The 12576-nt window shown below is 39.0% G+C and overlaps 1 protein-coding gene across 7 annotated transcripts in view; it reads right to left on the minus strand.

The window, feature by feature from the left end:
- Window positions 1–3842, minus strand: part of RTKN2 (rhotekin 2) — an 89234-nt gene extending 85392 nt beyond the window's left edge. For 3 of the 7 annotated variants that reach the window (XR_009533410.1, XM_060108828.1, XM_060108836.1), the window contains exon 1: window positions 3603–3842. Coding sequence is in view for 5 of the 7 variants with exons in the window: in XM_060108828.1 (XP_059964811.1) it covers window positions 3603–3662 (60 nt within the window). In the remaining 2 variants the exon portion in view is untranslated. The remainder of the gene's footprint in view (window positions 1–3602) is intronic. The other 4 variants (XM_060108844.1, XM_060108866.1, XM_060108857.1 and 1 more) reach the window with 2 other exon arrangements.
- Between the last annotated feature and the right edge of the window lie 8734 nt (window positions 3843–12576).

The raw sequence follows: 12576 nt of genomic DNA on the forward strand, positions 1-12576 counted from the left end.
CCAGTTTTGTGTTCTCCATACAAGTTCTTTTAGTATAGTATATACTATAATATATAGTACACATCTATACTTTACATGCAAAGAAAACATCTCTGGTCAAGGAAACTACTCTAGCCAAGAAAAACATAATGGAGTCAAAGGACTTGTCTTAAGTTAAAAAAGGGTACATACAAAGTGCTCCTAGGCTAGGAGTGATGTCTAGTGCGAACCACAGTGAGAACAATGATCATGTAATGAGGGTGGCATTCAATGGTGTGCTTACTGACCTCAAAGAGGAAGAGTAGGGAGCGAAAATCATCACTGCCTCAACCATAATGGCAGAGTCAAGACTGACTAGGGCCCGTGACAAAAGCATGTTTCCCTGTATGCATCCCTCTTAGAACTGTGTGAATTCAAGCCTCCAAGAAGAGCGGAGAATGGGGAGAGAGCCTTCCTTTTGTTATTTCTTCTTCAATTTTCTAAATAAGGGCTTGCTATCAGGTAAAACAGAACCCTTATCTCGCAGGTATTTAAAGTCAGGCTGGTAAAAATAAGTGGATACGGCAAGGCTAAGAATGAAACAGATGACTTAAATGTGCAAACTTAGATAATGTAGAAAATGGAAATATACTAGATTTTAAGAGCTAGAAGGGCACAAAGGAAGTACAAAGAAAATGGCTTTAGTGTTGGAATTAAGCACCGACTAAAAAAAAGAAAAAAAACAAAACAAAAGAAGTTGGTCTGCTGGTAAGAAAACTGTAGTAATCCAGATAGAAACTATCACCCACCTAATGGGTATAGTTAAACCATGTTAGCTAAGAGACCAAGATGAAAAAGATTGCAGAAGAGTATATACAGTATACATTCTTTCCAAAAGAAATTTTGTGTATTTTAAGAATTGTTTACATACAGAGAAAAGTCTAGAAGTTGTTAACAGTGCTCATTCTGGGGAACGGAATTGGAGAAAGAATTCTTAAATTCATGTTTCTGTCTATGTTTACTTTTCTGCAATGAGAAAATATTATTTCTCGAATTTTATTTTTATAAAGATTTCAAAAGCTTAAACATTTGTAAGAAAAGGTAGGTGGCTGCCCCAACTATTCAGATGAATGGGACAAAAGATAATAACAAAAATAGTCATCTCTCAAGCATGTATGAGTGCTAGGTACTGTGGTAAGTACTTTAAAGAGGTTCTCAAATTCCAACAAATTTCTGTGATAAGCAGTTTACCATTCTACAACTGCAGAAACTGCAACTTAGAAAAGACAGGTAACTTATTCAAGGCTGCACAACAGAGTTGGATTTTACCTTAATCTGACTCCAAAGCCAATATTCTAAGCTGTGAGTAGTCACAGATGACTCTAAGGTTTGAGTAGAGGTGTTACACTAGTGAGCGACCATCTCAAAATCTTTGGTGCTATCCCTATCTGATGGCAGGTTCATTAGGATCAAAGGAAACACAAATAAAAAGTCAGTGTTAGTCAAGTATAAAATTCTCTTACTGACCCTCAGTATTCCTGTTAGGTTAAAACCTATTACTATTTTGCAATTTTTCTCCAAGATCCAAACAGAAGGAATTCCACAACTCAATTATTTTAATTTGTTGCTGCCTAAGAATCTTTAAGTAATGTACTTTCCTACATGTAAATAATCCAGTCGTTATGTATATTTAAATATTTCTTTTCATTCCATGTAGCTAAACTTCTTTTATGACCTTATCCTCTTATCTCTTTTGTACCATACAAAAACATTTACTGGTGCACACAGCTCAAGAAATATACTTGATCGGCCTCACCAACACCTACGTGGTAAGTGCAAGAACCTCAAGATCACCAATTCACTAGAAATCAAATAAAAAAAAATAATTAGTACAATCAAAGGGAAACGGAGCAGGACCCTGTGGTCCTTGCCCGCCATGTCCTCAGCCTGCCTTTTTGCCCGTGGAAAAACTTGAGTCAAACGATAAGTTTAATCAGAGAAGTGAGAATATGCAGAAGCAAAGAAAAGCAGTCAAACGGGACAAAACAATAATAATTTAGTCAGTAAGCCAAGTCGAGGGCCTTCAGTTCCTTCTCAAGGGCTATAGGTAATATTCTGAGCCACATCCTGGGAGCTGTCTGATAGGTACTGAAACCCCCAGCAGGTGGACATTAACTACATGGCGACCAAACTGCGCCGTGACATAAGCTGCCAGAATCCGAGAACTGGCCTCAAAGAAATGGGAACAAACCAACCCTGGAACTGAAGGTTAACTGTGTTTAAAATAATCACGACGACGCTGGTCAGACCACTGCAAGACCAATTTCAAGACGGCTGTCAGAGCTGGCTGTGCCGTTTCCACATGTGGCCCCTCCCTCTGTCTACAGAAGCTCATGTCCAGCGGTTGGCAGCGGGGGAGAGTCAGCCTTTGGACAGGCGTCCACCACCGCACCCCACCACCCCACCCCAGCCTTTGCCGGCATCCAAAACAAAGCAAACTTTCCTTTCCACCAATCTTGCCTCTTTATTGGCTTTTGAGCAGCCAGCAGCCGGGCCCCAATTTCGGTAACAAAAGTACATAACACGATAGAACAGAAAAGAAACACTCTGCATCGAAATGTTTGAAATTTTTGAAAATGCTGGCATAACACAGCATAAATTACTGATAAAGTTACTACCCTCTTTGCATAACGACTCAAGGTCTTGCTTTCCTTTTCACAGCATTATGGAGACTTTCTAACAATTTTGTATCTGCTGAGGGTTCTAAGGTTTACAGAAAAGAAAATGGGTTGCTAAGCAAAGGTAATAGGTGGGACCATACAAAATTGCTAATATTCTACGAATTTTGACCTACAAAACTCGGAATTTCATATGGTTTAATCTACTTTAAAAATAGGGAAAACACGGTGGAGAGTAAACTGGAAGTGGAGATCCAGCTCAAAGACATCAGAGTTCTAAGTCCCATCTTTTAAGTTTTCTTTAAAGGTTAAGAGTGGAGAGTATAAACTTTTAATAACTGCCAAGAAATAATGTTGGACTATATTAAGTAGAAGGGTTCCTAACACACATTTTACATGGATAAATACCAAACACCAAACTTCTCTCCTATCCAATTCAAAAAGAATCCACTATCAGACCAACTTTTTCTCAAGTTCAGAGGTTGCAGTTTACTTCTCCACCCCTCTCCACCAAGTTTATACTGTGTAGACAAAGCTCCTACAGTGATTGTGCTTTGCATCAAATCTAGTAATAAGTCAAGTGTCCTCCACGGGCCTCGGGTGGGCTTCCGGGAAATCCCGGGGCTCCCATTCCCCCTGCGTCACCCACCCTTGCAAAAAGACAAGCGTCCCAATCCTGGGAGGAGGGGCGGCGGACAGGTGCGTCCCAAAACGCGCTGCGAGACTCCGGCGTCGCTTCCCCATTCCAGGCCTGTTTCCTCCCTCAGAAAATTGGGGGCGGGGGTGGGGAGACGGGAACGGGGAGATTTCCAAGCTCCATTAGGGCCTCAAAAAGTGCAGTCGCCTAGTCCTTTGTTCCTGGCCACGGCGGAATACGAGACGCGCGGGGGTGGGGGGGGGGGGGTTCCTGTCGTCCAGGCAAAACGACCGCTTGAGGACCTGAAGCCGGCTCCCTTCCTCACTCACCTGCTGAGCGGGAAGCCCCGCCGGGCGGAGCTCGGGTCCCCTCAGGATCTGCCCCTCCATCACCAGCGCCACAGCCAGGGCCGCCGCCACTTTTCCAAAGGTAAGATTTGAAAAGCCCGCCCCTGGCTGGAGCAGCGGAGGACGCCAACCGCCGGGACGTCCCGGCCGTACCAAGTCCCGGCGCAGGGGAGGGGGCGATGGGGCCTGCGAGCCGGCGCGCGCACGCGCAGTGGGCGCGCCCCGCGCCGCCCACGCCTGAAGGTTGCAAAGACCCGAGTTCTCAGTGCCCGCTGGACAATTGGGAGCTGCGGGCCGACTTAAGGCAACGCTTGGGGTGTGGGCGGGCCTGGGACAGGAGTGGGTGGGGTCGTGGGGAAAGCACTGGTCACTGAGCGCACCTGACCTGGTGCACGATTTCGGCTGCTGGTTTTCAAGGCCAGCGTTTTGCGCAGGGAGCTTTCGGCCTGCATCCCACCGTAGGCCCTCCAAAGCCCTCTGGGTGGGCTGACCCAGGCTGCAGTCCCTGGACTCCCACAGACAACCCGTGGTCTCACTCCCAGAGAACCAAATGACATTGCCCTCAGCGATCACTCTCACACACAGCGCAGATTGTCACCCGGGGTCACTTAGAGATCATGGCCTTATTAATCAGGCTGGTGAGACACCGTGTCAGGCATTTCACAAGCCCTTTTCTTTTGTCCACAGTGTTTCTTTGTAATTCCAGATGCCCCTCCCCCCAGCCCAGTAGTCTGTTATTTCTTGCAAAAAACCTCTTTCAGTCTTTCCCCACCAACATCCAAAGTGACAGCTGAATGAGGTATCATTTCCCCAGAGTCCCATTTCTTGCTGTCACTAAAGACCATTATTAAGACCCCTTTAATCATATTGGGAAACTAATTATTGGGAATTAAATATAATGGCAAAGCATGGAATCTTTAAAAATCAAAATTGAAGTGCCAAAGATTTTGGGCCTTTGTAAACTCTTTAAAAATTCCACAGTCCTGGACTTCCCTGGTGGCGCAGTGGTTAAGAATCTGCCTGCCAATGCAGGGAACACGGGTTCGAGCCCTGGTTGGGGAAGATCCCACATGCTGCAGAGAAACTACACCCGTGCGCCACAACTGCTGAGCCTGTGCCCTAGAGCCCATGAGCCACAACTACCGAGCCCATGTACCACAACTACTGAAGCCCACACGCCTGGAGCCTGTGCTCCGCAAGACAAGCCACTGCAATGAGAAGACCACGCACCACAACAAAGAGTAGCCCCCACTCACTGCAACTAGAAAAAGCCTGTGCACAGCAACAAAGACCCAACACAGCCAAAAATAAATAAATAAACAAATTTATTAAAAACAACAGCAAAAAAATCCACAGTCCTTCCCTTGAAAAGGCAACAGAAGTCTCTTTGGCTTCTGACATTTTTTTCTCCTGAGGGTAGAATCTATCAAATCAACCCTGCCAGCTCACCTCATAAAGGCCTAGGTCACTTTTCATTCCATATATAAAGTGACTTTATTTGCCTGAGACAGTCCTTGTTTGAGTCTGTCGTCCCAATGTCCCACAAATCTTGTCTTGTCCTAGGCAAAGTGGATATTAAGTTATGTGGTCACATTATCCACAAGGCTTTTTTAAACCAGTTAGTTTGGAGATGAATTTGTGAAAATGTAAAGAATGCCCTTTCTCTCAAAAGGGTAGTTTGCCTCTTCAAGGCCCTGGGCCAAGTGACACTAGAAGCTGCCCATCTAAGAATGGCTCTCCCCTTACATTAGGAATGTATGGGTCATTAGGGATGACCTATATCCTTACACACAACTACAAAATATGTAGAGTTCAAAACTACCAATACAGAGTTCAACTCATTCTCTCCAAACAGAGATCTGAATTCTAGAGTCATTAGGTACCCTTCTCCCCTTATGCACACCTCTCTCTCATGCTTACCACTTTGTGGTATAATTATCCCCTATTCAAAGTGAGCCTTATGAGCCTAGTATAGTACCTGACTCAGAAATACACACAGGGTACTCGTTATCAGCCATATATTATTTCTCATATACACAGCTCTCAGACTCAGAACAAAATACTTAGAGAAACCATCACTTCATGGAAACAGGATCAAGCCAACCATTTTTTTGTTTGTTTGTTTTTAAAGAATTGTTTATTTACTGAACCTGGGGCAGATTAGATACACAACCAATTTTAAATTTACATCTTTTATCTCAGTTTTAACTGTTTACACACACACACACACAGGCGTGTGCGTGCATGCAAATTGGCATGCAACAGTTGTCCTAAGGTAAAACACAGTCACCTTAAACTGATGCAAGTTTTTTCACCCAAGGTTGAAAAATCGTTTATCCTGAACATGAAAACCTGTAACAAATTTAATTATATAAAACTCGTTACTTGTAGTTTTCCCCTTGTGAAATTCCAAAAAAAAAAAAAAGAATGTACAAGTAACTAATATAGATCAGTCACAACGTAATGGTGGATCATCCCCACACCAAAACCAGATGCTCATTTAATTTTAAAGGAGACCATCATCAGAGACCATGAGAAAGTCATTTTGTTTTATACAAAACAAAATTCACACGTACCAAAAAAGCAAGACCCAAGAAAAACAAATACAAAAACCTTAGTACTGACAGTGATGTTCAGTACCCTAATTAAAGTAGCAAAAATGCCACTAATCAAAAATAAAATAGTAAGCCAACAAATTTTAAATTGGACACTGATGTAGGAATATTTGATGAGTAAATACTAGGTATATAATTGGAGATGCATTTATATTAGAAAAAAGAGACCTAGGAAAGGTCATATTTAGTAATTATCTGTAGAACAGACAGTTGCTATTAAAACTTTTCTCTTTGGAGAAGAAGATACAGTGAGGTTCTATCTCTTTATTATTCATCAAGGGATGTACCCAGGAAGTGCTTAAGATACAACTATTATATGGTGATTAAAATACCTCAGAGTAGGAATGCTATTTCTTTATTTATACTCAGGTCCTTTCTTATTACTGCTAATTTCATCAAACATAGTTTTCTCTGGTGTATGTGATGTACATAAAAATTGAATAATCTATGAAAACTACCAAATGATTAAAGTTTTCACATGCAGTAGTTTGATCAGCTTGAGGGTGAATGAATGAACGAATTTAACAACTCCCAGAAAGTAAGAAGTACTACATTTCACTGTCTCAAATGCTTGACAGGTAACACTTGGGCATCTCTCATTTGAGAGCTAACATCCCACCCTCTTGGGCTCCCACAGTAGGTGGTTTCTCACTCAACTGCCCAGGTGTAGGAGCTTCAGCCAGAGGTTGAGTGATGGAATTACTGTCCTATCAATATCACTTCCCATTATAAGTTCAACATGTAATACTAATTATAAATTATAGCTAATACAACAAATAAATAATATTTCATAATTAATAAATAAATAGAAAATCAGTATTTGACATAAATAGAACAGCCAATTTAGATAATATGAATAAATATTAAAGTATATTTTTCTTCTCTTTATTCACTGTATTCCTCTTTTTAACTCTCTAAAAGGCTGAAAGAAAGAAAAATATTGAATTTGAAATCAGCTTTCTTACATAATAGACCCATTACTTTCAAAAATGTGATTTGCCCCAGAACAGGTAACTGTTGTGGTTTCTAGTATCCTCCTGGACGTTCTTTTTTTAAAACCCTATTAAAAAATCATCTTGGTGCTTCCTTTACTCATCTGGATACCTACATTATCTTGTAGGTAATGAACTTAGAATGAACTTCATAGACTAGAGCTGTATCTTGAATTATAAACATAAAAAAGAAGGAACTGAAGTAAAGATGCTAAGCAAAAGTGCAGCATTTGCTTAAATGAATAAGCCAAAATCTATAAACTGCTGAAGCATCATATAATCATAAGGAGGATATGGAGTATAGAGTCTCAGGACTTATTAGCCCTATGACCTTGGGCAAGCCACTCAGTGTCCTTATCTATAAAACAAGTATAATAATACCCAACTTCTCTTTTAGAAGTTGTTGAGAGACTCAAATGAGATAAGATTTGTGAGAGTGCTTTGTAAACTGGTTATCCCACATAAACATGAGGCATTGCTACTGCAGGAAGAAAACATCAGTACCTATGAGCAAATGTACAGGACCTGAGGAACACTGAGAACTGAATGAGGAAAGCTTATGTGAATAGGGTTGGATATATTCAAGATATATTACCCACCACTGAAAAATAATACCTAGATTATATAGGGAGAATTCCTACAAATCAAAAAAGGTCCAAGTGGAAAATGATCAAAAGTTATGATAGGCATATATTACAGGACAGTAAATCCAAATGGCAAATAAAATGTGAAAAGTTGCTCAACTTTATCATTAGTTTTAACCTGTAAAATTGAGGTAATATTTTATAGTCACTAGATTAGTAATAATAAGTTTGATAATACTAAGGATTGGTGAAAATGAAAATCAAGACGATATTATATACTGGCAGAGGGGATGTAACTTTGTTCAATCACTTTGGAAAAAATTCAGAACTATCTTACAGAGTTGAAAATGTGAATACCCAGCAATTCCACCCTTAGATCTATATATCCTTAGATAAACTCTTGCAAATGTGCACCAGCAACACTGCTTGTAATAACAAAAATATTAAGACAATCCGAATGTTCATTTCAGGAGAATGGGTAAAAAAATTGTGGTGATTTACCCAATGGAATACTATATATCAACAAAAATGAATGAACCATAGATACATGTAACATCATGGCTGAATCTTAGAAATACTGAATGAAGAAAGCAAGTTGAAGAAGAGTACATAAAACATATAATTTTTATAAAGATGAATAAGAGAATCTAAACAATACATTGTTGTTTAGGAATACATACATATACTTATATATGTATTTAAAAGTTTATATTTAAAAAGGAAGAGAGTGCTAAAAACAAAACTCAGGATAGTGACTATCTCTGGGAGAAAGGCAGTGGGATGGGATGGAAACAGAGCATGCTTTAGTAATGGTAATGCTTTAATTCTTATGTTGGGTGATGGGTTCACATGTATTCATTTTAATGTTTACCTGGTAACTTACCTAAATATTACATATATTCTTTTGTGTGTCTTAAACATTTCATAATAAGAAATATTTCTAAAACATTTAAAATATTCTTGTACAAGTTAAACAATGGTGATAATGTATGGTATTTTAGAAGATACTTACTTGACAAAATAATAATACATTTTTTGGCTTACAAAATTTAATTTACATTTAATTCATTTCCAGTACATTTTATACTATGTGAAAGTTAGAAGTACAACCATAATGCATTGGTGCCCATGCCCAGTGAGAGACAAAAACTGGCCATGTGGATTTATCTGTGAACACTTAAGAGCCGCTGTTTAGGAGCTTGGGTGGGGGGTTGGGTGGGTGGAATCTGCAAAGGAGGAGAGGTTCTGTCAGCAGGTGGGGACGAAATTAAGTGCAATTTGAGTTATTACTGTTAACGTGACATGCATATTACACACAGGCCTAAGGACATTCGAATGGCGTTAAAATCAGAGGGCTCCATACTGAGAAAGCAAATCAGCCAGAGGAATTGGTTTTAGGACTTGAATCAATGAACCACAAACTATAGCACACAAAGACCTTTTCAGGGTTTATATAGGCTTGGGCAGTTTTAAAGGAATCATCATCATGATCTTCAACTTATGTTCCCCATCCTAACGACCTGCCTGCTCTCTAGGCTTCACATATGGCCCCTTTTCACAGCCACCTGTTCCCACTTGACAAAAGAAAGGCATCACTTTTACCCATTCCTACTGCATGCCCCAGGGTATAAAAGCCATCTGGGAGCCAAAGGGACAATTAAATTTATTGGTATTGATGTTTCTATAAGCAATGAACCACAAGCTTAGGGCTTACATTTATAAAAATGAAAACCAGATGTGGACTTGATGTTGAAAGCTGGCTCATTCTAGCATTATTTAATATTCACCCATGGATACATAAACTAATTGGAGGGAAGAAGAGGCTCATCCATCTCATTATGAGGTTCATTGCCAGGAAAATTTCACTTTTGATGTTTAATATTGATCCATTATAATTTGTAATATACTTATTTTGTTTTTATCAATTGTGTACTACTAATAATTTTAATAATGCAACCAAAAAAAACCTCTTGACAGTTAAATATAAAATTCCAATTAACATGCATATGTTTGCTGCAGAGAAACATGATAGGATGAGCAATAAAGACCCCTCAAGCATAAAAATATTTTATATGAGCATAAAATTCTGTGGAGGAAGTGGAATAAAAATACAAGTTCAAGTAGGAAAAGGAACACTAAAATTTCCAACTTATAGATTAAGTTGTTCATATATTTAAATGGTGGCTGGGTCTTTGACATTTTGGATTCCATTGGATACACTAAATAAATATGTTTTAAATTTTAAATTATATTTTTTCAATACATCAGCAATTACATCCTTTGTAACTATTTAGATGTATGCTAAAACATAACAGATGCCGCCTTGAAAAATATGTAAGGGGTAAAAAGTTTAAAAAATTCTTTTAAGTGTTTTGCATGAAAATGTTTGAAAACCGCTGACTTACATATCTAATAGCATCAAGCTACAATACTCAGACCCATCTATGTTTAACAGAGGGCATACCTGCAGACTCACTTCCTCAAATTTTTCTAATTCTGCTTCTTCCACTCCCCACCTTCCCTCACAGTCTCTCATATGCACCCCTGGTTTCCAGGACAAACCCAGCTCCTTCTCTAGGTAACTTTTTTCTTTAGGCGCATTAATGCCATCAGTTAGGCTAAAGACAAACCCTTCTCTTCCTGCTTTGGTTCTTTTAAGGTTCTCTTTATGGATATGCACCATTGTTTTCTTCGTCTCAAGAGTATCCAGCCAACATACTAGGCCTGTGCACTCTCACATAACATTTTGAATCAGCTTTTCAAGTTCCAAAGAGATAAAAAAGAAGCCTACTGGAATTTTTATTAGAATTGCACTGAATTTAGAAGGAAATGATATATTTAGGTTATTGGGCGTTCCTATCCGTGAACATCACATATGTTGCAAATTTAGATTCTTTAATGTCTTTCACTAAAGTTTTACAGTTTTTTCCACACAGGCCTCGCATATCTTTTGTTCCATTTTTGGATTCCATGTATCTCTTCTTGCTATTGGAAATAATGCTTTAAAAATATGTCTTCGATTTGTGGTTAGTATATAGAAATAAAACCGATTTTCATCTGCTGGTTTTATATCCAGATGCCTTGTTAAATTCTCTTATTATTTCCAATAAATTGTCTGTAGGTTTTGTAAATGTAAATGACTCAGTGTGAATGTAAATGACTCAGTGTGAATAATAACAATTTTGTTTCTTTCTTTTCTAATTTTCCTTATTCTTTTTATCTTAGTGCAGTGGCTGAGACAGGCAGCCATTACAGTGTTAAATGATGTGGTGATAGTGCGCATATTTGTTTTCTTCACGATTTTAAAGGAAATGTTTCTAATGTTTGACTCTTTATCTCACTAGGTATACACTGTTCACCTTGTAGCTTTGGATTTATTTTCTCCATTCTCAAGCATTAACTCTTCAAAAATTGCCTTTCCTCTGTTCTCTCTATTCTATCATTCAGGGACTACAATTAGACAGAGGTTAAACCTTATTCTATCGTCTTATTTATTGTGTTCAAATTCAGCTAATCTCAACTTTTTTCCAGAGAGGATTTGCCTATGCTTCTGCTTGGAGGCAAAAGGCTCTAGGTACCTAAGACCAGTCAGGCCAGATTCTTAAGTTTAATATAAGGTTCTCAGGTACAGGTCCTTCTACTTGCCAGTGACAAAGCAAAACCCTTTGTGTGTGTGTGCATATGCATGTGTGCAGGTTTCAACTCAAGGGTTTTTTGTTTGGTTGGTTATTTTTGTTGTTATTCTAATCTTAGTCCCTTAGAGATTTTTCTTCTTTCTGGAGATCTCAGCAATGCTACAAAAGTTATATTTTATGCAAAATTTATGTTTTATGCAAAATTACTCAGTAGTGAGAGGAATCATTATTCATGAAGTCCACCATGCTGCTGATATAGAAGTCCACAAGAAAGGGTATTTGAACACCACGAATATAAGAAATAAATAATTACAGAATAAAAAGCAGTCAAATTGCACATATTTGATTTTAAGGAAAACTCACCATATTATATTTGCTTTTCTCCTTCTGCACATGTAGCCACCTGAAGAAGCTGCTCTGTGTCCTAACAAGGTCATATTCTGATGCTCACTTTGAATGTGTCCAAAAAAGGAAAATGGGAAAGACAGCATTTTTCAAAGGTTAGAACAGAGAGCCATGGAGAATAAATGGACTGGGAAGCCCCTTCTGGGTCCAATCAAGGAACATTTCTCTCATCTTGGGATAAAGGATCCTTACAATATCTGCCTACTGGGATTTCACACCTGCTACACACCAGCAACTGCTGTGTCTCCTATTTTTCTCCAGGGAATAGTTATTGAGGTTACCCTGAACACAAGTTTACCAGTGTAAACTGGATGTTTAGGGAACTGATGACTTGCCTTTTTAGTTCGTAAGTTTTTTGGATCAAGCAGAGCCACACTCAGACATGAAGCATGTTTCTTCCTGATGTAGGGACTACACTGTATCACCCATAGATTCTGCTCTTTGAACTTGATGTTCTCATTGAAAGGCATTTCTGGGTTTTCTCCTTCAGGGACAGGTGAGTACATATTGCCTATAGGAAGAAGAGTGAATTGAATGTTTAGTGCCTAATAGGACTGACTTTTGTAATCAGTGACATTCACAAAATATTTTTGGTTTGGTTCCCTTGCTCCTAAGTTTGCCTGTTTGCAGTTAACTGTGCCTATGAGCCATGCTTTGGCTGATGAACCATGAGCAGAAGTGTCTGTGCAGCAGCTTTAAGAGCAAGTATGTGATTTGCTGTAATT

Source organism: Mesoplodon densirostris, chromosome 1, assembly GCF_025265405.1.
Source record: "Mesoplodon densirostris isolate mMesDen1 chromosome 1, mMesDen1 primary haplotype, whole genome shotgun sequence".
NCBI lineage: Eukaryota > Metazoa > Chordata > Mammalia > Artiodactyla > Ziphiidae > Mesoplodon > Mesoplodon densirostris.